At 41.3% G+C, this 24,034-nt stretch overlaps 1 protein-coding gene and 4 gene segments (V, D, J or C); 3 read left to right on the forward strand and 2 right to left on the reverse strand.

Annotated features, from left to right (window-relative positions):
• Positions 1-369: 369 nt before the first annotated feature.
• On the reverse strand, positions 370-7,079 carry LOC125900731 (Ig lambda-1 chain C region-like). The segment is given in 2 exon segments: positions 370-950; positions 6,815-7,079. A coding segment is annotated over 1 exon segment (312 nt).
• On the forward strand, positions 2,544-7,570 carry LOC125900726 (Ig kappa chain V-III region PC 2154-like). The segment is given in 2 exon segments: positions 2,544-2,648; positions 7,248-7,570. Coding segments are annotated over 2 exon segments (375 nt in total).
• A 5,742-nt stretch (positions 7,571-13,312) lies between these two features.
• On the reverse strand, positions 13,313-17,174 carry LOC125901240 (Ig lambda-3 chain C region-like). The segment is given in 2 exon segments: positions 13,313-14,001; positions 17,171-17,174. Coding segments are annotated over 2 exon segments (421 nt in total).
• Positions 17,175-17,178: 4 nt separating this feature from the next.
• Positions 17,179-17,801, forward strand: LOC125900728 (Ig kappa chain V region 4135-like). The segment is given in 2 exon segments: positions 17,179-17,386; positions 17,479-17,801. Coding segments are annotated over 2 exon segments (375 nt in total).
• A 1,028-nt stretch (positions 17,802-18,829) lies between these two features.
• On the forward strand, positions 18,830-23,657 carry tspan37 (tetraspanin 37). The gene is made up of 7 exons (XM_049595916.1): positions 18,830-19,076; positions 20,768-20,959; positions 21,039-21,113; positions 21,226-21,324; positions 21,685-21,837; positions 21,949-22,032; positions 23,219-23,657. Exons 1-7 carry the CDS (start codon positions 19,014-19,016, stop codon positions 23,294-23,296), a joined length of 744 nt encoding a protein of 247 aa, XP_049451873.1. The 5' UTR covers positions 18,830-19,013; the 3' UTR covers positions 23,297-23,657.
• The last annotated feature ends 377 nt before the right edge of the window (positions 23,658-24,034 follow it).

Genomic DNA, 24,034 nt, shown 5'->3' on the forward strand with positions numbered 1-24,034 from the left:
GACTCACTGATATCAAAACATATTTAACAGTGTCTCTACTGACAGCTGCACAAAACATTCATCTTATTTAGAAATATAAAATATGTTTCAACACCACATTACGTTGTGTTCACATTTACTGTTGCTTGATCACATATTTGAACCACAAATGTTTTTGAGGTTTTGTTGATGATAAAAAATGTATTCTTTTTTATATCACTATATAATTTTGAGTTCCTTACAAATACAAAGACAAAATAATGATATTTATATTTACATGATGAATCCAAAGCTTTTCATTTCCCACAGAGAGGAGTATCAGATGAAGTTATGAAAGCATTTAATTTCTTTCTGCTCTTCATGAGATTAAAGACCAAAGACTTGATGAAGTTATTTATCAGTGAAAACTTTATTAGCAAAAACATCAGTCATCAACATGACAGTTATGAAGCACACTCACATCTAGCTGCTGAGCTCCACACATTACTCTCTAAGTTGTTGTTGTCCAACACTTTACAGCAGTGTTGTTCTCTGTCACACAAAGCTTTAGTTTCCTCTACAAACATTCAAACTCAGATTGATCAGAGCAGCAGGTGTGTTCCTCCTGCTCCCCCCACACACAGCTCCTGTCCTGGGCTTCAGCCAGTCCCTCTAGCCCTCACACTGGCTCCTGCGGAGGGACTGGATCTGGCTGTGGCCATGATGGAGGACCCTGCAGGAGTACAGCTCTCCTAACATCCAGCGCTCCTGGCTCAGGCTCAGGGTGCTGCTGCTGCTGTAGCGTCCGCTCTTCTCCTCCTCTGAGCTGCTCAGGACCCCCTCTGTCACCTCTGTACCGTCCACCTCCCAGCTCACCACGGCTCCCTGAGGAGAGTAGCCAGTCAGCAGGCAGGCCAGCGTGGCCGAGCCCCCAGAGAGCTGCTCAGAGGAGGGGGGAAGCAGAGAGACTGAGGGCCTGACCATGGGGCCAGCTGGAGGGGAGAGCAGAGACACACAAGGAGCAGATTAACTTCCACTGTAGGACAGACAGCTCAACATGACACAGTTATGATACATGACAGAGGTTAACACTGCTGTGGATCAGCTGTGTGCACCATACTGTGATCAGACAGAGGAGAGGAGCTGAGACATGACAGGAAATGAGGCTTTGACTGATAAAACTAAATTAGAAAACTTGATGTCATTTTGGCTTCGAAAGTAATAAATCTTCATCTGTGGCACTCATCAAAAATATCTACATCATAGACAATATATTGCAACGTTAATTATGTGTACATGGAATTTAAATGTTTAATAACTTTGTATGATTTTCTTTTGTATCAGCTTTATAATGTGTGACAGTAAATAACTTTGTGGTGGAACAAAATGTAACATCTGTGTCCAGTTAAAGACTTTGTCATCTGTCTGTTTCACTTCCTTTTCACCACTTTAAACTAACGAACTGTGAACACAAACCACAGCTTAACTGTATGTACATATAAACTCAATTATATGTTTAAACATCATATTAGATTTCATTTTAACAACTGTGTGAATGTAAAAATCCCAAAATAAGAAAACACATTAATTTACTGAGCAGTAAAATGTCCCTCAGACAAGTTGAGCAGCCACATTTGGTTTGACACAAGTTAAATTGAAAATAAAATAAGAAGAAATTCAAGTTTTGTGACGTAAATTTAACCATAAAATTATCTCTAATACAACAAGAATATTTATCTTTGCAGATTTTTTTCCAAACTGTGATATCAATCAAGCTCAATGAATCACACAAAATATATAAAAAAATAAAATAATGGTAATAATTTCATAATTTCTGGCATTTCTTAAGCAAAATTTGGTATAATATTTATTTGTAGAAATTTTAAATCTCTGGTACTTACAGTGAACGATGAGTTTAGTTCCTCCACCAAAAGTGACCCACAGTGATACAAACTTATTAAGTGGCCGTACAAAAACCTCCTGCACTGTGAACAAGCATCTATCCACTGAAAATACTCTCTGATTTTTAGAATTACACAGAAACAATTATTTTTTATTGAATCTACAAAGCATTTTTTATGACATGGAATGAAAATATTGTATAAATAAAGATTATTTCTTGAGTTTTTCTTTACTTTTCTACACCTGACAGAGAAATGATTACAGTCTGTTTGTAAAAAAAAGTCATTTTTCTTCACAGTTTTATATCAGTTAATACATGGTCAAACACCCATGATGTATTTTAAATAATAATGATTTCAAACTAATATTAAAATGAATATAAACATATAATTTCTCTCCATTAAACCCTGTGAGTAAATGAAAGGCAGACAAACAGACATATCATAGCAAGCACAGTGAACACAAACTTGTCCTTAAATCCTCAACTGCACTTGTAATATAAATCTTTTCTTCTTTTCCATTAAGATGATAGATGGTGTAAATCCAAGCAGTATTCCTCCTGATTTTGTGTCCCACGTTGCCTTGAGTCTGTTGAAAGCAGAGAAACGATTTTCATAGAGAGGAGGCTTTGCATGGTCAGCTGATCCTCCAGTGAAGTGAGAAGGTTTATAGTCCTGTGAGTTCAACACTGCAGGACTCAGATGTGCCAGTCAACACAGCAGAAAGCACAAGCACCATGACTCTCATCACCATCCTCATGTGGACGCTGGCCTGCTGCTGTTTCACAGGTTCATTCACTCAGCAACATTTCAAAGATGATGTGCTGCCTTTTCTCTCATTGATTTCTGCTGATAAATGAATGATTTGTTTTTGTCTGCAGGATGCAGCGCTCAGGTGACTGTGACTCAGCCTCCAGTGGTGACATTTACTCCAGGATCCACTGTCACTCTCACCTGTAAGACCAGCCGAGCTGTCAATCTGCGATGTGGTGGTGCCGACTGTATGCACTGGTATCAACATAAATCTGGACAGCCTCCAAAGCTCCTCATAAGATCTCTTAGCACACGTCATTCAGGAACACCAGCTCGGTTTAGTGGCAGTGGAAGCAGCTCTGACTTCACTTTGACCATCAGTGGAGTTCAGACTGAAGATGCAGCAGTTTATTACTGTCAGAGTGTACACTTCATAAACAATGCTTATGTGTTCACACAGTGATTTATGGTGGTACAAAAACCTCCCTCAGTCAGACTGCAGAGACACTGAGCTGTTACAGCAGGAAGCGACTGCAGCTGCTGAAGAGGAAGAGACTCTGACACAGACCACTGAACACAGAGCTGACAGTAACCTCACCAAGCACAAGCTAAAACATGTTAACACTCCTAAAACAAATAGTAGTGCACCATATTTTCCTGTTATAACCCTCAAGACACCATCTTTGCCTTACAATTTAATCAGCTTAAATCACATCAGGTTGGATTGCCTCTGGGCTTTCAAGTCCCAGCAACAGCATACTTTACAATGTCTTGTGCTACTGAACTCTCTCTCTGTTTTTCAGACCACAAATGAGACAGCATACTCTGCCTTCTATCCCAGGCCTGGCAAAGAAATTCAGCCACTAAAAGGTTCCCCTTCTGAAACAAATTCAAAATGTTTCCTCATCGTCTGACCAACAGAAATCAACATAGCTAGAGGTCATTTTATTGAAAAGCACATTCCTTATGTTTTCATATACAGGACAGTAAAACAAGAAGTGAACCTCATTCCCAGCTTCACCTAAATGACACAACAAACAAATTCTGTCCTCCTCTGGGGTGGCGTTAAACCTTCCAGTCTCTAAGGCTAATGGTGACGTTCCTGAGTGCAACTGTGCACACAGGGAACTCATCTCTCCCTCTCTGTTTCACATGGACAGGTGTGCCCAGATGTGTTTTGCATGACTTTAATGCATCACTGCTCCTCACAGTTTTAAGTTCTCATGTCACAGAGAGTCTGAACTGTTTTCATGCACTCACACTGAAAACTGCATCAGGATGATGTTGACAATAACTCTGCTTGTCATGTTGGGTTTTCTGAGTCAGGGTGAGAGGTTCTGAAAATGTGTCTGACATTGTGGCTTTGATTAATGTCTAATTTATTATATTCTAAACTGCTGATACTCAAGGTTTATATTTCATTTCTCATTTCAGAGTCTTCTGCCAACAATTTTCTGACTCAGACTGACAAATCCAAGTCTGTTAGTCTTGGAGGGACTGTGACCATCAGCGCCACAGGGAGTTCAGATATTGGTGCTGATCTCAGTTGGTACCTTCAGAAACCTGGACAGGCTCCCAAACTTCTTATATACAGAGCATCAACTCTCTTCTCTGGAACTCCGTCTCGATTCAGTGGCAGTAGATCTGGTTCTCACTACACTTTAACCATCAGTGACATTAAGGCTGAAGATGTTGGAGATTATTACTGTCTGGGATACCATGGTGATTACACGTTCACACAGTGATTTGTCGTCGTACAAAAACCTCCTTCAGTTTGACTGAAGTGAAAACGGCCTGCTGCAGGTGCAGAGGGTTGGTGAAGAGACTGTGATGAGGATAACTGGTCCAGTGAACACAACACAAGAGTCATCAAGCAGAACCACAATGAATGTAAATAAAAGTGAAACAGACTCACAGACGCTCTTCCATATACAGTTTGAAACTTATATTCTTGTCACTTCATTCAGTCTCTTTATGAGGAAGCTGGGAAAGTTACATTAATGTTTGAATATGACACTGATATATAAAAAATGTTCAACAGTGGCTCTACAGCCATATAAAACCTCTAATCTCAGAGTTCAAAAGGACATATAGATTTTTCATTTCATTACTCAAGATGTCAAAAATTCACATGATTTCATACTATACTATTATTACACTATATACTATTATAGTGTCACAAAGAAATGAAAACACAGCCATCTTCTGTTCTAACAGGTATAGTATGATATCAGTTATGATCTTGCAATGATCAAGAAGGTATTTGTCATAATGAATATATGATAAAAGAAATACAGAGACACTGACTCATTATAATCCACAGTTTTATTTAATGATGGTTTAATGTTCATGCCACATTTGTGATGAATGAATAGTTTGTGTTGGAGTGAAACTAATAACATTCAGTTGAAGTTGAAAAGTAATGAAGATAAAGAAGAATATGCAGAAGATGAGTATTAGAAAGCAACATGCAGACTAAAACACTGAGCAGAGAGCTGTGAAAGTGCAGAAAGATGTGAAGAGAGGAGATGTGTAGCTTCATGAAGATGTGTATGAAAGAAGCAGCATCATTTCCAGACAGGAAGTGTTGCTGAAGCTCTACTCTGAGCAGCGGTCAGGGTCCAGGCTTTGAGTGACAGGGCTCTGTCCATTCAGACTGGCCTCACAGCTCACTGAGCCCGCCTTCCTCCACTGGTCTGCAGAGAGGCTGAGGGTGCTGCTCCAGCTGTAGTGGCCGTCCCTCCCCAGGACCTCCAGGCTGTGTGACACCCATGAGGAGCTGCTGCTGCTGCTGCACCTTCCAGCCCAGCCTCCAGGCTGAGGAAGCCCCGCTGGCCACACACACCAGTGTGGCACTGTCCTGCTGCAGCTCCTCTCGGGAGGGGGGGAGGACGCTCAGGGTGGGCCGCACCACACCCACTGGAGGAGACAGAGAGGGGGGAGGAGAGGGGGGAGAAAAGACAAAGGAATGAGAGTGAAGGCTTGGTAATAAAGAAAAATCACATCCTGCTCATTTCTTACATTTGATCAAATCAAACAGAATAACTTGTGCTGCTGTTGCACTCATAAATCACTTAGTATCAGACCATCAGCCACATGATTCAAGTGAGACTAAAAAGCTTGATTGATAATGATTATTGATGACATCTTCATATGTGTTTCATAATGTGTGACAGTGAATAACTCGTCCCTGTGATGATTTTCTTCTGTTGAAACTGACAGAGCTGAAACACTCATGTGAATACAGTTCAAACCTTTGTCATCTGTCTCTTTCACTTCCTTTTCACTACATGGAAAATGAATGAACCGTGAACACAAAGATAAACTGCATTTACTGAGAAAAACATCTTTGTGTTTAACAGAATCCACATCAGATTATAATTCATTTTTTAGACATATATCTTCCAAATTAATGAATTAAAAAACCAACCAGTAATTTTATTTTTTGAGTGTTCAAGGTCCGACTTGAACAATTGTTAAGTTTAAACATTTTTCAAGAGAAAAAAATTCAATATTACTTTGAAAGACTGAATGACATAGACAGATAAGAAAATTGTTATTTTGTGTTTTTTCTCTTTAAATGTAACTAAATAAAATGCTGATATAATTTTGGTTTCTACAATTTCTCATCAGATTGATCAAATAACAAAAAAATATCATCAACATACAAACACTAAATTTAATCAAAGTACTTGAAAATAGTTCTATCGGCTATATATTGAATTAAATGAAATAAAATCTCTGGTACTTACAGTCAACGACGAGTTTGGTTCCTCCACCAAAAGTCCACCACAGTGATACAAACTCATTAAGTGGCCGTACAAAAACCTCCTGCACTGTGAACAAGCATCTATCCACTGAAAATACTCTCTGATTTTTAGAATTACACAGAAACAATTGATTTTTACTGAATCTACAAAGCATTTTTTATGACATGGAATGAAAATATTGTATAAATAAAGATTATTTCTTGAGTTTTTCTTTACTTTTCTACACCTGACAGAGAAATGATTACAGTCTGTTTGTAAAAAAAAAAGTCATTTTTCTTCACAGTTTTATATCAGTTAATACATGGTCAAATACCCATGATGCATTTTAAATAATAATGATTTCAAACTAATATTAAAATGAATATAAACATATAATTTATCTCCATTAAACCCTGTGAGTAAATGAAAGGCAGACAAACAGACATATCATACCAAGCACAGTGAACACAAACTTGTCCTTAAATCCTCAACTGCACTTGTAATATAAATCTTTTCTTCTTTTCCATTAAGATGATAGATGGTGTAAATCCAAGCAGTATTCCTCCTGATTTTGTGTCCCACGTTGCCTTGAGTCTGTTGAGAGCAGAGAAATGATTTCCATAGAGAGGAGGCTTTGCATGGTCAGCTGATCCTCCAGTGAAGTGAGAAGGTTTATAGTCCTGTGAGTTCAACACTGCAGGACTCAGATGTGTCAGTCAACACAGCAGAAAGCACAAGCACCATGACTCTCATCACCATCCTCATGTGGACGCTGGCCTGCTGCTGTTTCACAGGTTCATTCACTCAGCAACATTTCAAAGATGATGTGCTGCCTTTTCTCTCATTGATTTCTGCTGATAAATGAATGATTTGTTTTTGTCTGCAGGATGCAGCGCTCAGGTGACTGTGACTCAGCCTCCAGTGGTGACATTTACTCCAGGATCCACTGTCACTCTCACCTGTAAGACCAGCCAAGCTGTTGGAACTTGTAGTGGTGCTGATTGTATGTACTGGTACCAACAGAAATCTGGACAGCCTCCAAAGCTCCTAATAAAATTTGTGAGCACACGTGTATCAGGAACACCAGCTCGGTTTAGTGGCAGTGGAAGCAGCTCTGACTTCACTTTGACCATCAGTGGAGTTCAGACTGAAGATGCAGCAGTTTATTACTGTAAGAGTGTTCATGGTGGCCCAGTGTTCACACAGTGATTTATCGTCGTACAAAAACCTCCCTCAGTCAGACTGCAGAGACACTGAGCTGTTACAGCAGGAAGCGACTGCAGCTGCTGAAGAGGAAGAGACTCTGACACAGACCACTGAACACAGAGCTGACAGTAACCTCACCAAGCACAAGCCTCAATGTGATCTTTGTTTCCAAGATCAAATTATTATTTTTCCAATTTACAGTTTGGAGCAGTGACTTCTTCTTCTCTAGTTTTCCTTGCAGCATTATCGCCCTGACTTTGGTTCAGAGTGATCAGGCCTCAGACTGCAACAGGGTTGTTCATGTCCCAGTTCAGAAAATCAGGATTTAAAAACCAAAAAACAAAACTAGTACAGTTGTGTTCAAAATAATAGCAGTCCAACATGACAAACCAGATCAGTCACTGTTTTTGGTAGAAATTATATTTCTGCATGGCAAATAATTCACTAGTAGGTGTAGTACAGTTATAGAAAACTAACGGACTCAACAGCCACAACATGCACGCTGCTGATTCTGTATAAGTGAATCATTAATTGAAAGGAGCGTGTTCAAAATAATGGCAGTGTGGAGTTCAATTAGTGAGGTCATTCATTCTGTGAAAAAACAGGTGTCAAACAGGGGGCCCTTATTCAAGGATGAAGGCAGCAAATGTTGCACATGCTGGTTATAGTGAATTTCTCTCTGAAAGTCTGAGTGAAATGGGTCGTTCCAGACATTGTTCAGAAGAACAGCGTACTCTGATTAAGAAGTTGATTGGAGAGGGGAAAACATATAAAGAAGTGCTGAAAATGATGCTCAGCTAAAATGATCTCAAACACTTTAAAATGGCAACCAAAACCAGAAAGACGTGGAAGAAAACAGTAAACTACCATTCGAATGGATGGAAGAATAGCCAAAATGGCAACGACTCAACAAATGATGAGCTCCAGGGAGATCAAAGAAGGTCTAAAGTTACCTGTGAGTACTGTAACAATTAGGAGACGCCTATGTGAAGCCAAGCTATCGGCAAGAAGCCCTGGCAAAGTCCCATTGTTGCAACAATGGACATGTGCTGAAGAGGTTACAATTTGCCAAAGAACACATTGACTGGCCTAAAGAGAAATGGCACAACATTTTGTGGACTGATGAAAGCAAGATTGTTCTTTTTGGGTCTAGGGGCCGCAGACAGTTTGTCAGACGACCCCCAAACACTGAATTCAAGCCACAGTACACTGTGAAGACTGAAGCATGGTGGCACAAGCATCATGATATAGGGATGTTTCTCATACTATGGTGTCGGGCCTATTACTTGCATGCCAGGGATCATGGATCAGTTTGAATACATCAGAATAGTTGAAGAGGTCATGTTGCCTTATGTCAAAGAAGAAATGCCCTTGAAATGGGTGTTTCAACAAGACAATGACCCCAAACACACCAGTAAGCGAACAGCATCTTGGTTCCAGACCAACAAGATTAACGTTATGGAGTGGCCAGCCCAATCCCTGCACCTTAATACAATAGAAAACTTGTGGGGTGACATCAAAAATGCTGTTTCTGAGGCAAAACCAAGAAATGCAGAGGAATTGTGGAATGCAGTCCAATCGTCCTGGGCTGGAACACCTGTTCACAGGTACCAGAAGTTGGTCGACTCCATGCAACACAGCTGTGAAACAGCTCTCAGAAACAGTGGCTATACAACTAAATATTAGTTCAGTGATTCACTGGAAAGCTAAATCTTCAAGCATTTTTCAGTTTATATAGTAAATGTGTGAGTTTGTAAAGAAAAATACAGACACTGCTATTTTTTTGAACAGCCTAATATTGATTTTTTTCTTCACTTTCTTTAAAGTAATGACACATTTGATTCATGTTTTGATTTGGAATAGAATGTGCAGTGTTCCCAATGCATTTGCATGTATGGAAATAAAAGCTATCATAAGGATTTTGGGCTTTACTCACTTTTTTAAACACTGCTATTATTTTGAACACAACTGTATTGTCAGGATAATGAATGTGGCTGTGGAGGGAAATCCAGGGGATGGAAGCTGATGGCAGGGAAACAAAACAAGGTTTTAGGTTTGGCTGGCTGGGAGAGTGGCAGAGGGTCAAACAGGCAGGCAGGCAGGAGGTGATCCTATGATGGAGGAAAACACAGGGTAAGTATCTACTACAAAAATACACAAGCAAAAGTCTAAATTGAATTGACAGTTCAACAGAGGTCTGAAGCATGACTGTACCACACTGGTAGACATAATGACATGGTGAGGACTGGAGAGGAGAGCCGGTGTTTTATACTGCAGGGTTGATTACTGGATGGTTCTCAGGTGAGCAGCAGGGAGCAGGTGAGTTGCATGAATGTAATCAGGAACCCAGGAGAGTGAAAATATGAAAATGGACATCTTGTCTCTCAGTCCCCAATTTTAAACACTATGCCTGGTCATTTGTTTTAAGACCTCTCTCAACCTGGTTTAACCCTGATGCTGTTGTGTCATGGAAATCTATAGAAGAAAACTTAGTCTACCCTCATAGATTAATAGATTTAGTTCACTCTGCCATATGACTTAAACACACCAAACTTCATTTTGGCCCCATCATCACTTATCTCTTGGGTCTGCCCCATTTCCATCTCCAATGTGGGAGACTAAAGGTGTTCATGTCTCAGGAGATATCTTTGATGGGAATGGTTTACGTTCTTTTAATGAACTGCAGGTTACTTTCAGTTTACCTGCTTCATTATTTTTCTTGTACCTCCAGCTGAGATCCTCCATGAAGGCCTATGGTACGGTGTTCCCTGGCACACACCGCTTACTACCCACAGAATGCATAAAATATTAAGTAAACAAGACCAAACAAAAAGTGTAGCACGTTTGTGGATTATACATTGTTATACTAAAACACATGTATTTTCATAACTGTACAAATCAAACAATGAAATGCATGTGAACTTGGATTTGTAAACTGCTCAATCATACAAAACAAATAAAAACAATTGATCACAAAAAAAAGGAACCCAGGAGAGTGAGGGAGTTGCCACACCCACAGCACAGACACACAGAGAGACAGACAGGGGGAAAAGAGCCAAAGGCCAAATACAAAATCAATCTCGTCAATTTAAAGATGTTGTGAGCCTGGACAGCCAGCAGAGGGCAGCCTGCATCTATTTATGAGCACAAAGACCTTTGAGAAACTTTTCAAAGACAGAAACAGCAGAGAGATGAGGAACAGAGAGTCAAAAGTTTCTCCATGTTCTTCATCAGTCCACAGGGAGATGTAGCCTCTACTTCCTCCACCTCATCTCTCCCTCTCTGTTTCACATGGACAGGTGTGCCCAGATGTGTTTTGCATGACTTTAATGCATCACTGCTCCTCACAGTTTTAAGTTCTCATGTCACAGACAGTCTGAACTGTTTTCATGCACTCACACTGAAAACTGCATCAGGATGATGTTGACAATAACTCTGCTTGTCATGTTGGGTTTTCTGAGTCAGGGTGAGAGGTTCTGAAAATGTGTCTGACATTGTGGCTTTGATTAATGTCTAATTTATGATATTCTAAACTGCTGATACTCAAGGTTTATATTTCATTTCTCATTTCAGAGTCTTCAGCCAACAATTTTCTGACTCAGACTGACAAATCCAAGTCTGTTAGTCTTGGAGGGACTGTGACCATCAGCGCCACAGGGAGTTCAAATATTGGTGCTGATCTCAGTTGGTACCTTCAGAAACCTGGACAGGCTCCCAAACTTCTTATATACACCACATCAACTCTCTTCAGTGGAACTCTGTCTCGATTCAGTGGCAGTAGATCTGGTTCTCGCTACACTTTAACCATCAGTGACTTTAAGGCTGAAGATGTTGGAGATTATTACTGTCTGGGTGACCATGGTGGAGTGTTCACACAGTGATTTGTCGTCGTACAAAAACCTCCTTCAGTTTGACTGAAGTGAAAACGGCCTGCTGCAGGTGCAGAGGGTTGGTGAAGAGACTGTGATGAGGATAACTGGTCCAGTGAACACAACACAAGAGTCATCAAGCAGAACCACAATGAATGTAAATAAAACTGAAACAGACTCACAGATGCTCTTCCATATACAGTTTGAAACTTATATTCTTGTCACACTATTGCTGCTGTCTTCTCTGATATTTATGGTTGCAAGGAAATCCCCCTCGGTGAATACATCTCTATTGAATTCCTTGCTATATCTGTACACTGTAAAACCACAATCTTAATAATAACAGTCTGTCGTCCACCAAAATCCAAATGTGGCTTTCTGGAAGAATTTTCTCAGCTATTATCCAAGGTCTCCACTGATTATGACTGTCTTATTGTATCGGGTGACTTTAATATTCCTATTGACATTGAAACAGATCCAGATGCCATTAACTTTATGAGTCTGCCGGAGGCATTTGACCTCTCCCAACATACCATGGACCAACCCACAATAAAGGACATACTTTAGACCTTATCATCTCAAAAGGACTTAATATCACTGCACCCTGTGTTATGGATGTAGCTTTCTCTGATCACTGTTGCATTTACTTTGACGTATCTTCTTTCTCTGTACAACATGATGGTTTTCGAACAATCAAAAAATGCAAAATCAATAACAATACCATTGAAAGTTTTCAGAGAACCGTGAATGACTTGTGGCAGTCCATGGTATCTCCAATGGGGATCCTGTGGACATGTTCAACTCAAAAATACAGAGTATCTTTGACAACATTGCATTTGTTAAAACTAAATATGTGAAAAAACAAAAGGCTCCCTGGAGAAATGGAGTGGATGTCAGTCATTTAAAGAGAAAGTGTCGCCAGGTGGAGCGAGAGTGGAGAAAAACAAAACTTCAGGTTCATAATGAAATCTATGAGGATAAATTGAATGAATATAACAAAGCAATTAAACAGGCTAGACAGTCTTTCCTTTCTAAAATCATAAATGAAAATATCAATAATAGTAAAGTACTTTTTCTTCACTGTTAACAGACTTATTAATCCACCATCCACCATCCCATCAGATATGCTTCTACAGAAAAATGTGAGCAATTCGCATCATTCTTTAATGACAAAATCATTACGATCAGACAAAACGTTAGTGCCCTAAGATCCAAAAGTGAACCTGTTCTTCTTTTCTCCAGAAACTCCGCTTGTGTCATGTCTCACTTTGACTGTTAAGATCTGACAGAACTTTGCAATATTGTAGGTTAGCTCAGGTCCTCCACCTGCTGCTTGGATCCTCTCCCAACTACATTTTTAAAACTGTTTTTAACTCCTTAGCACCTGAGGTTTTAGATATCATTAACTGCCCTCTTCAGGCAGGTATATTTCCCACATCACTTAAAAAAAAGCGGTCATCAAACCACTCGTGAAGCAGAATAATCTGGATCCACTGCTGTCACTGCTAATTATCAGCCCATCTCCAATTCACCATTCCTCAGCAAGATACTTGAAAAAACAGTTTACACTCAGCTCAAAAACTATCTCACATCACATCATAGATATTTATCAGTCAGGTTTTCGCCCCCACCACAGCACAGAAACAGCACTTATTAAAGTGGTAAAAGATCTACATATAAACACAGACTCCAAAAAAATCTCCATTCTTGTTGTGTTCTACTCGAAGCGGAGTCCCAAAAGAAACATAATAATCTCATCTAAAATAAAAACCATCTCCTGTACAATCATGTACTAAGATGATCAAGAAGGTATTTGTCATGATGAATATATCATCAAAGAAACACAAAGACACTGACTCATTATAATCCACAGTTTTATTTAATGACGATTTAATGTTCATGCCACATTTGTGATGAATGAATAGTTTGTGTTGGAGTGAAACTAATAACATTCAGTTGAAGCTGAAAAGTAATGAAGATAAAGAAGAATATGCAGAAGATGAGTATTAGAAAGCAACATGCAGACTAAAACACTGAGCAGAGAGCTGTGAAAGTGCAGAAAGATGTGAAGAGAGGAGATGTGTAGCTTCATGAAGATGTGTATGAAAGAAGCAGCATCATTTCCAGACAGGAAGTGTTGCTGAAGCTCTACTCTGAGCAGCGGTCAGGGTCCAGGCTTTGAGTGACAGGGCTCTGTCCATTCAGACTGGCCTCACAGCTCACTGAGCCCGCCTTCCTCCACTGGTCTGCAGAGAGGCTGAGGTGCTGCTCCAGCTGTAGTGGCCGTCCCTCCCAGGACCTTCAGGCTGTGTGACACCCCTGAGGAGCTGCTGCTGCTGCTGCCCCCCACCTTCCAGCCCAGCCTCCAGGCTGAGGGGAAGCCCCCGCTGGCCACACACACCAGTGTGGCACTGTCCTGCTGCAGCTCCTCTCTGGAGGGGGGGAGGACGCTCAGGGTGGGCCGCACCACACCCACTGGAGGAGACAGAGAGGGGGGAGGAGAGGGGGGAGAAAAGACAAAGGAATGAGAGTGAAGGCTTGGTAATAAAGAAAAATCACATCCTGCTCATTTCTTACATTTGATCAAATCAAACAGAATAACTTGTGCTGCTGTTGCACTCATAAATCACTCAGTATCAGACCATCAGCCACATGATTCAAGTGAGACTAAAAAGCTTGATTGATAATTATTATTGATGACATCTTCATATGTGTTTCATAATGTGTGACAGTGAATAACTCGTCCCTGTGATGATTTTCTTGTGTTGAAACTGACAGAGCTGAAACACTCATGTGAATACAGTTCAAACCTTTGTCATCTGTCTCTTTCACTTCCAGTGAAAAGTTTTTTAAACATTGTTTGAAGCTAAATGTGGCAAAATGTTGATGTTATTTTCAGCGTGAGACACTTTACAAACGGCACCCCATAAACAGCTAGCCTGGTTCTGTCTAACGTTAACTAAAACCACCTCCCAGCACCTCTAAAGCTCACCAGTTAAAATGTAATATGTTTGTTTAACCATCACAAATAACAGAGAAGAAAATCAGCTTGTTGTGGTTTTACAGGAGTACATACTGGAAACAATGGGTTCGTTAGGAAATCCTCACTCCAAGTGCTGGAGTGCACTCTGGCACAAACTGGACCATCTGTAAAGTTGGAGCGCTGTTAGAAAGTAGCGCTCGGTTATTCAGAACACCACACTCTCGGAGCAGCAGAGCGTACTCTGGGCGCTCTGTCTGGGGAAACGGAGCAGCAGAGCAACAAGTCATTAACTTAATGGTTTGTAACTCATGTAGAAGAACAACGCTCTGTTTCTTCCAACAACAGCGCTCTCATTTTATAGTCGAGCGTCAGATTGTATTTCTGAACACACAGGTAACCAGTGGAGACTTTGTTTTCTTTGCACAGATCAAATAAACCAGAAATCAAATAGGCTCGTGAGTTTTGGAGGAGCTGATTGGCTGATCTTCTTGTCAAAGGACAGGCACCCTTTTCCCCTGCTTCCAGTCTGTATGCTAAGCTAAGCTAACTGGCTTCAGCTTTATATTAACCATATGATATGAGAGTCTCATCATGAAGTCGAATGAGTCTATTTCCTGCAATACTAAACTCAAGGGCCGGCCCTCGACTTTTGGGGGCCCTAAGTGGACTTTGTGGGCCCCTCCTCAGAGTAAGCTGTTGCCACTTCACATGGCACTAAACCAGCTCATGTGAACTGTAGTCTAAGCACTTATTATTACAAATAAGCATGTAAAGACTAAAGTGGGACCTATTAGCAGCAACAGTATCTTTACAGTAAATACAGTGTTTGTCTATTAGCCCCTGAACCCCATGAATGGTCCATCTCAGGCCTTTTGCTCGACCAAGTAAGTTTGATGCTGCTCTGCCTTTGGGTTATGTTTTTTTTAAATGTAATTAATTTATGTAATAGTTTGTAAAAGGTCATATTAACAGCAGAGGAAACAGTGCAATCTCCCACCTGCCCATTTTAATGTGTTTTTGTCTTTGCTTTTAGGCTGAACCCTGACCAAGGAAGGGAGGACTGGGGCCTGTCCAAGCTGTGGCCTAACTCCCTAAGCATCCACTCCTCTTGTACGTTTGAGTGTTGTTGTGTTTTCACGTTGCACTTTACCTTTAAAGGGGCAATAAGCGAAATTTATCATTTCTAGATTGAAGGAATTCAAAAATTGCTCTATGAAAAACTAGAGGTGTAATTTCATCTGGAGTATAGCATGACCTCACACACCCTCTCTCTGTATTGATCTCCAGCCCATTGTTTACAAGCCGGTCCGGCTGCATGTTCATGTACGTTCACGTGAACGTACGTAACGTAAAGTCAAATGTCTGTTTTAATTAGTGTTACAGTAACGTTAGGCACATGTCGCTATGTCGATTCAATTAAATTTAATGTTACAATCGTAGCATGGGTTAATGTCCGGAGCTTGAGTTATTAGTGGCTCGGTCCCAGCAATGGGTCAGGCGTTTCGGTTGTGTTAGGCATGTAGCCCGGCAGACCAGCTAATTAGCAATTAGCTTTGTAAAATGTAGCCCGGCGGGCAGTCTAGTGGCTGTGTTTAGCTATTCCCCTGCCTACTTCAATGATGATGGTACCTGTAATAAATGTAATATATTTGCTGAAAAGGAGGCGAGGCTCAGTGACTAGAAGAGCTGGTAGAAGCGCTCCATAGCTGCAAGCTACTCCAATAGCCGTAGTAGCTCTAGTGCTAACTGTGGGAGCTGAAGCTAACATTCCTCTCTTCTCCGGGAGCCGTGAGCCCGTGAGCCCGCCAGGCTGACGGGTTCACGGGCTCATGGTGAAGAGTTGGAACGTTAGCATAGCAGCCGAATAGTGCTAAGGCTAACGTCCCCACGCCAGAGCTCGCCGGAGCTGAGGAGCAGGCTCCCAGAACGTTAGCATAGCAGCCGGCTAACCGGCTAAGCCGGTTGGAGAGCAGAGGTAGAGGGAGGAGTGGCTCATGACACACTTTGTTTTGCTCTACAGGCAGTGCACAACAGCGAGCCTAGCGGTGAAACGATTTCGCTTATTACCCCTTTAATCTTGCTTGTCTCTCTCTCTTTGTGTGTAACCTTTTCTTTTTGCACTGGCCTGAGTGGGTCTTCCCCTAAAATTTCCCCCTGCGCTGGCAGACAGCAACCCTCCCCCTGACTAAGTCCTCAACTGACACAGCCATTTTTGGAATATATTTGGGTTTTAGCTTTTATTCTAGGAGTGTCACATATGTGTTACTAATTTGAAACCTTGTGTCTACTCTCCCTTCAAGGCAAATTGGTAAAAATGACTGAAACGGTCCCAGTGCTCAGCCTCTGGTCACATTGCCATGGAACGTGATGAGAAAGATCAGTTGGGGTGATGAGCTGAAACACTGAGCAGCCCGAAATACACTGAGGTCAGACAGGTTAACATCACATTATCGTACAACACCTGAATCAGGTCAAGAGACATACATGACTATGAAAGGAATGAAGAAACTCAAACAATCAAATTGTGTCAGATCATAGTGAGTTCAGTGTTGATCCAATGTGCCAGCAGGGGGTGCTATAGACCTGTTAATGAAGACGTCATGTGAGACTATAAAGAAATAAGAGTTTTGATGAAGAGAAGAACCATAAAAACAGCACAAAGTCAAACTTTTTGAGATGGGCTTTCAACGGCTGAATAATCCTCAAGATGATGAACTGTTGCAGTGTAGCAGTTGATACATGGTCAAATACCCATGATGCCTTGAGTCTGTTGAGAGCAGAGAAATGATTTCCATAGAGAGGAGGCTTTGCATGGTCAGCTGATCCTCCAGTGAAGTGAGAAGGTTTATAGTCCTGTGAGTTCAACACTGCAGGACTCAGATGTGTCAGTCAACACAGCAGAAAGCACAAGCACCATGACTCTCATCACCATCCTCATGTGGACGCTGGCCTGCTGCTGTTTCACAGGTTCATTCACTCAGCAACATTTCAAACATGATGTGCTGCCTTTTCTCTCATTGATTTCTGCTGATAAATGAATGATTTGTTTTTGTCTGCAGGATGCAGCGCTCAGGTGACTGTGACTCAGCCTCCAGTGGTGACATTTACTCCAGGATCCACTGTCACTCTCACCTGTAAGACCAGCCAAGCTGTTTACGGTGACAACTATATGCACTGGAATCAACAGAAATCTGGACAGCCTCCAAAGCTCCTAATAAAACATGTGAGCACACGTGAATCAGGAACACCAGCTCGGTTTAGTGGCAGTGGAAGCAGCTCTGACTTCACTTTGACCATCAGTGGAGTTCAGACTGAAGATGCAGCAGTTTATTACTGTCAGAGTGCACACTCCATCAACAGTGCTTGGGTGTTCACACAGTGATTTATGGTGGTACAAAAACCTCCCTCAGTCAGACTGCAGAGACACTGAGCTGTTACAGCAGGAAGCGACTGCAGCTGCTGAAGAGGAAGAGACTCTGACACAGACCACTGAACACAGAGCTGACAGTAACCTCACCAAGCACAAGCTAAAACACGTTAACACTCCTAAAACAACCAGTAGTGCACCATATTGTCCGGCTATAGGCTTTAAGACACAGTCTTAGACGTGCAGTTAAATGAGATTGATGCCGGATAGTTCTTGCTGTTTTAAAAACCCCAAGGACAGTGTAATACTGAACTTTTTAAAGAAGTTAAAAGAGATGATGTATGATTATGTATTTCATTCATTCCATTATCTGCTGTTTCATACTTATATACTAACAGTCCTAATTGCTGATGCGTGGCACCTGCTGTGATAACCTAAGTTTCAAAGCCCCTCCTCCTCCTCCTCCTCCTCCACCCAGCCAGCTGTCTACAGGAGCAGAGTCCCCTTTTATCACTTTGATTGCTTTTATTTTCCCTCAGCTTCTTCTTCCACTTCATCATGGACCTGTTCCAGTTTGAACTGACTGCTCTCACTTTAATATAATGGAGGCAAAGGGACACATTTTGCTGGTGACTGCAGACGTGCTCCTGCCGTCAGTCCTGAACCTCCTGCATCTGGTTTTGGACCTTGCCTCTCCTGACTTATCATCCTGGAGTGGTGAGAATTAAATTTCAGGATCCATGTTAGACGATGTCTGACTGGACCAGTGGGCCTAAGTCTGTTGGACGTGAAAACAGCGTCACCATGTGGCCATCCACTTCGTCGATTTAGCGGGACCTGTTTGTTTTGGTCCAGGAACACGACTTCACAGACACAAGTGAAGCGTCACAGCATGCGCAGGTCTTGTGCAGGGTGTAGACCTGCTCTTCTTTATTGGAGTCATATGACTATACAAATGAGTGCTGATTCCACCTCTGTCATCACAGTACAATAAAGTGTTGCACAATTTCCGCGTTCTTTGGGGAACTTGATCTCTGGCCATCGCGGAAGCAAAGTTATTGTAGTCACAGTGCCATGAAACATCACATGCCTCCCGCCCTCCTCCGCTTCAGCAAGCAGATTGCATTTTCTTCACATACAGGCTCCATGGTTCAGGTATAAGCGCGCCAGCTTCATGTTTGCGCATCTGCAGGTTGCGTGGATGAATGACTGCGCGCTCGCTCCAAAATGAGCGATCAGAGAAGAAAAGCGCTGAAAACAATACTTCAGCTGACGTCACAACTTCTGTGGGTATGTAACTTTGTCAGTCTTCACTCCATCTTGAATTGTTTCTGTATTCTGACACTAAATATTGACAATAATCATCATGTATGATAACATAATAACAAATATGCCAATTCTTGATATTTAATCTACATACTTATTAAGATAACAACAGCAGTTACAAGCAGAGTCTCACATGTCCCATATCACATGACACAAAAGTGCGTGGGTGCGCGTGTGTTTTGGAGACCAGAACCAGATAATCCGTGCGAACAAAGCAGAGCACACACAGTTTCTAAAACTTATTGAACACACATGTCTTATCTGAACTTCATAATGTCACCTGTGTATTTTTTTTTTTTTTTTACTTTACATGGCTGTGTTTATCTTTGTTTTTATATTTTTTGATTGGCTCGTTTGGCAGTCATGCAACTCAGTTCTGGTTATGAAATAATGTTCTGTGGGGACTATTTGACTTCTTAGATATAATTAATAACATTAACAAATAACAGGGCACACACAACTTGAGGGCAAACAGAAACCATCTCACGTATGCCCAAACTTTGATGCTAATTTGTGTGATCATTTCCAGAGCAACAGAATTCCCCCAACCCTGCAGTTTATGCCCACCAGGGGCGTAAACATAGACAGTGCAGGCAGTGTGGATGCCCTGGCACCCATAGGGTGGTGGAGGGGCCTTGCTAATGATTCAGATTGCCGCCATCGCCGACACATTCTCACACTGACCTCGTCACATATCAACATGGTCATGGACTTTCCACGTCCTGATATGACGTGCAAGGTACCCTGGGTGTTAGTTGTAGACGTTCTGGGATGCCGTGTCAAGCTCTGCCTGTTACATGCATTGTCTTCTTTCAAAATACACTTCCATTTTTGCAGGAAATTTACCGTTTACACAGTCTCTTTCAAAATAAGTGCACCACATCAGTCCAACACTGCAAATTGATATTTTTGTCCTCCAACAACAAACATATGTGGTTAGGTTTCATAAAAAAAGAACAGGTTTTGGCTTTATAATCTTACGGGATGTCTCCCCTGATGCCAACGAGCGGCGTTAAACTATAACGGCCACTGGCTGCTTATCATGCTGACGTTAAAGGACAGCTTTTTCGTCAGTGTCTGATGCCGCAAGTCACTGCCCAAGCGTCTGATTTTGACGACTTCGGAGTGAGACCAGGTTGCCGTGTAGCTACACCTGCGTTTAAAAAAGGACTCACATTGAATTAAAAAATGGTGCCATTTGATATGGGCTGTATTCCCTCAAAATGCAAACCCAACTCCATCATGATTTTCTTTTCTCTCTCTCTCTCTCTTTTTTGTAAAATAGTTAGTAGCAATTTAAAACAAATCGTATGCTTACAAGTATGCAATGATGATTGTTGGGTAACATGTATGTTAATGTCTAATGTCAAGTCTCTATCTGATCATGTGACAAGACAATACAATCTGGCTGCTTATGAGTTACGACTAAAAACTTACAATTATATTAAACATGTTTGATTTTGTCAATGCCAAGACGAGAGAGAGACTGACTTAAGACAGCTTGGACTGAGTTTTATGACCACCTTACACCAAATGGTCAAGATCACAGGCACGCGCACCAAAACTTTCATGATGTTACTCATTGGAAATGTATCCGTGACAGTGAAAATTAAAACTTCAATTATTCTGTCATAATAGATTCTTTTATTTCCCAGGTGGTGGGGTTGGTGGTGGGCCTGAGTGGAGTCTACCTGCTGATATACTACAGACAGAGCAGCGTATTTTTCTCTCACAGCTACATCACCTTGCCAGTTATCCTCACTCTCGCCAGCGCTGCGTTCCTGCTGGTCAGCGGGTGCCTTGGCACCTGGCTGAGCCTCAGGGATTCCACCTTTCGGCAAGGACTGGTAAGGTTGTGTGTGTGACCGTGGGAATCTGTGTACATCAGTGTTTGGACTCTACATAATGATGTGTTTTCTTCCCTAGTTTGTTTATCTGCTGATATTGGTCTTTTGTCTGGAGAGTACAGCTTCAGCGTTGGCTTATTTTCACTCTACACAGGTATAAAAGTTACCATAAATTTAACTTGGACAGTTGTGCCGTTGTGACACTGCTGATTGTTCTGGGGGAAAACTGCATGTTTGTTTTTTGTGTCTACTGTGTTTTTTTTTAGCTGGATTCAGAGATAGCACCCCTCAGCGGAGTGTTTCAGAACTACACAGGCAACGTCCAGGACCCCAACTCTCTAGCTGTGGATGCAACACAAGAGGAGGTAAGTGCTCAGTCATAACTCGTGTGAAGTGAGTCATGTAGGCATCCAAAGACCCCAGACATGTTGGTATCTGGTATGAAAAAATGGTGTAGCATTTCAAAATGGTGGTGGTGACGTCACGTGAATGCAATGGCCGAGGTGAAGGTGTGATCTCTAGTGGCTAATATTATCAATAGCACCTTTACAAGGAATATTCAGGCTTACAGATGGGTATGTCTGAGAGGCTGTCTTGTTTGGCAGGTGTCTGCGACACTCATCTCCACAAAATTATCCCCTCAAAAACTGAGCTATCACACTGACCCACATGAACTGAAGATCTGTTTTGGATGTGATAGAATATTTTGTTTTCATTCCCGTTAGCTGCAGTGTTGCGGTGTTCATGGCTACAGAGACTGGCTGGAAACCTCCTGGTTTAACCGCACTGGAGGCCTCTGGGTTCCTCACAGCTGCTGCAACTATACTTACCCCTCCTGCAATGGCACTGTGGACCAGCCATGGCAGCTTAACGCGCAGGTAGACGTGCACCAGATGAATGCGACACTCACAAACAGAGAAAATCTCCAAAATGCCTGATTGGACCCCTCTGTTTTTGTCTCTAATTTTTTCACTGTCTTTTTCTTACAGGGCTGCCAGGTGAAGCTGGAGACGAGCTTACAGTTTGTGCTGAGTTTTATCATCTGGGTGTCGCCAGTGGTTTTTCTGGTGGAGGTGCGAAAGACTTCATAACATTTTCTGACGGTTTTTCAGGAATGAAACACTGATTAAAAAAAAAAAACGTTTGGTACTTAAGGTCGGGGGTTCCTCAAAGAGTAAATTTGGTAGTGAGCGACAGGGCTGCAGCTGCAAAACAGGCTTCAGTGTAACCATTCGGGGCAAGTTCACGACATCAACTTACATCCACTAAAAGTGCTTGTATTTGTCACTGACATGTTCAGGTTATTTTAAGTGTCTGACAACACTATGGGAAGGATCCCTACTTAGATAGACCATTCAGTTAAAGAGTAAGATCCTGTTTGTTTAACCAGAAACAGCCATGAAATCACCATCACCAAACCCACCAGACTCCATTTAAATAAACGGTAATTTTATCATCATAAAATACGCTTCATTCAAAGTCAGGAGAAACTAAAAAAAAAACTCACGAAAACCATCTTGGTTCATCTTTCCACTGTTCCAACAGTCACCAACTCAGGTTTGGTTGAAATTAACTCTTAATTCACCCACTTAGATGTGAAAATATGCTGACTCTGTACATGATAAAATTAGGGTTTATTAAATGTAGTCTGGTGAGTTGGCAATTTGGAGCTGTTTCTGGTTAAACTTCATTCAAAAGGATTTTTTTTGTCTCTTTGGGGTTCTTGTGTAAGATGCCAGACACTTACAATGATAATCTGAGTCTGTCAGTGTCAAAAGCAAACACTTAAAGTAGATGTAAATTGAGGGTAGACAAATGCCCCATGCAGTTACACTGCAGCGTGTTTCCATGTTGCTGACTGTAGCACTCTTGCTCATACTTGACCAATTCCAAAACTGCCCCGTCACTTAGACACACAATCACAGGAAAGTAGGGTCCAGATTAAAAAAACTGTTACCCTTTACCCAAGTTACCCTTTAAGGCTGCATTCAATAATTCAAAATTCATTATTCTCATAAAGAGTATTTCTGCTCTTTACCTGGTAAATACTGGAGACACAAAGCGTTTAGGGACTGCTGGTGGTCGGAATAATTAGATTACATTGTTCTTTTCATTACAAAACAATATCGTACACACATTTTAATTGATTGCACGCTGCAGTACTTTGTAGTGTTAAGTTTTAGAAGTTCATTATTCAGCATTGTTTAATTTGTCTGTTAATCAGAGTACTTTTCTCCTTTCTGTTCTGTTGTCCTGCAGGTTGTTTTGTTTGTGACGGTGGGACAGCTGATGATGGACCAGCCTTTAATGCATTATCAAATACTGGGCAAAAACTAAAAAAAACAAAAAAAAACAAACTGTGACAGACGGGACAGCGCCGTTCTTTACACTGATACTTTAATGCTACATAGTATGTACTTCTATGATATGAATGTGCATCAATTATTGGGATTGTTGTTAGAATAATTATTCCTGAGCTGCAGACTTCTCATCTCTCTACTACTACCTATAAATACAGGTTTACTCCAGTACACTACAAAACATGTGACATAAAGGTGATGGAAAATATTTTGTGATGCAGTTGTTGGTATTTCTGACATTCTGTTGCATTTAAAGGTACTGTTGCACCTTTTAGTATAGAGTCATGATGTTGTATGTTCCTGCAGAGTGGAAATAAAAGGGACAAGATTCTTAGCAATGTGCCGCATCTTTCTCTTTAGTGAATACACACACACACACACACACACACACACACACACACACACACACACACACACAATTTCCAAAGGGACAGTGAACTTAAACTAATCTTCATTTCCTTGCACTGTGCCTCTGGTTATACTTGCATTGCATAGTACTTGTATGTACCACATTTAATGCCCCACTCTGCATATCCTGCACTCACTACATTGTACCTAAAGTTAGACCAGCTCTGTGAGTATTACAACGTACCACATATGTGTATGGTTGCATATCACACCTGTACCTCAACACACTGATCAACTAAAATGCTCATCCAGTATACATAGTTATTATGTTTGGGGTCAATTTAACAATGTTAAGTATCTGTCAAGT

This window comes from Epinephelus fuscoguttatus, linkage group LG14, assembly GCF_011397635.1.
Source record: "Epinephelus fuscoguttatus linkage group LG14, E.fuscoguttatus.final_Chr_v1".
In the NCBI taxonomy this organism is placed as follows: domain Eukaryota; kingdom Metazoa; phylum Chordata; class Actinopteri; order Perciformes; family Serranidae; genus Epinephelus; species Epinephelus fuscoguttatus.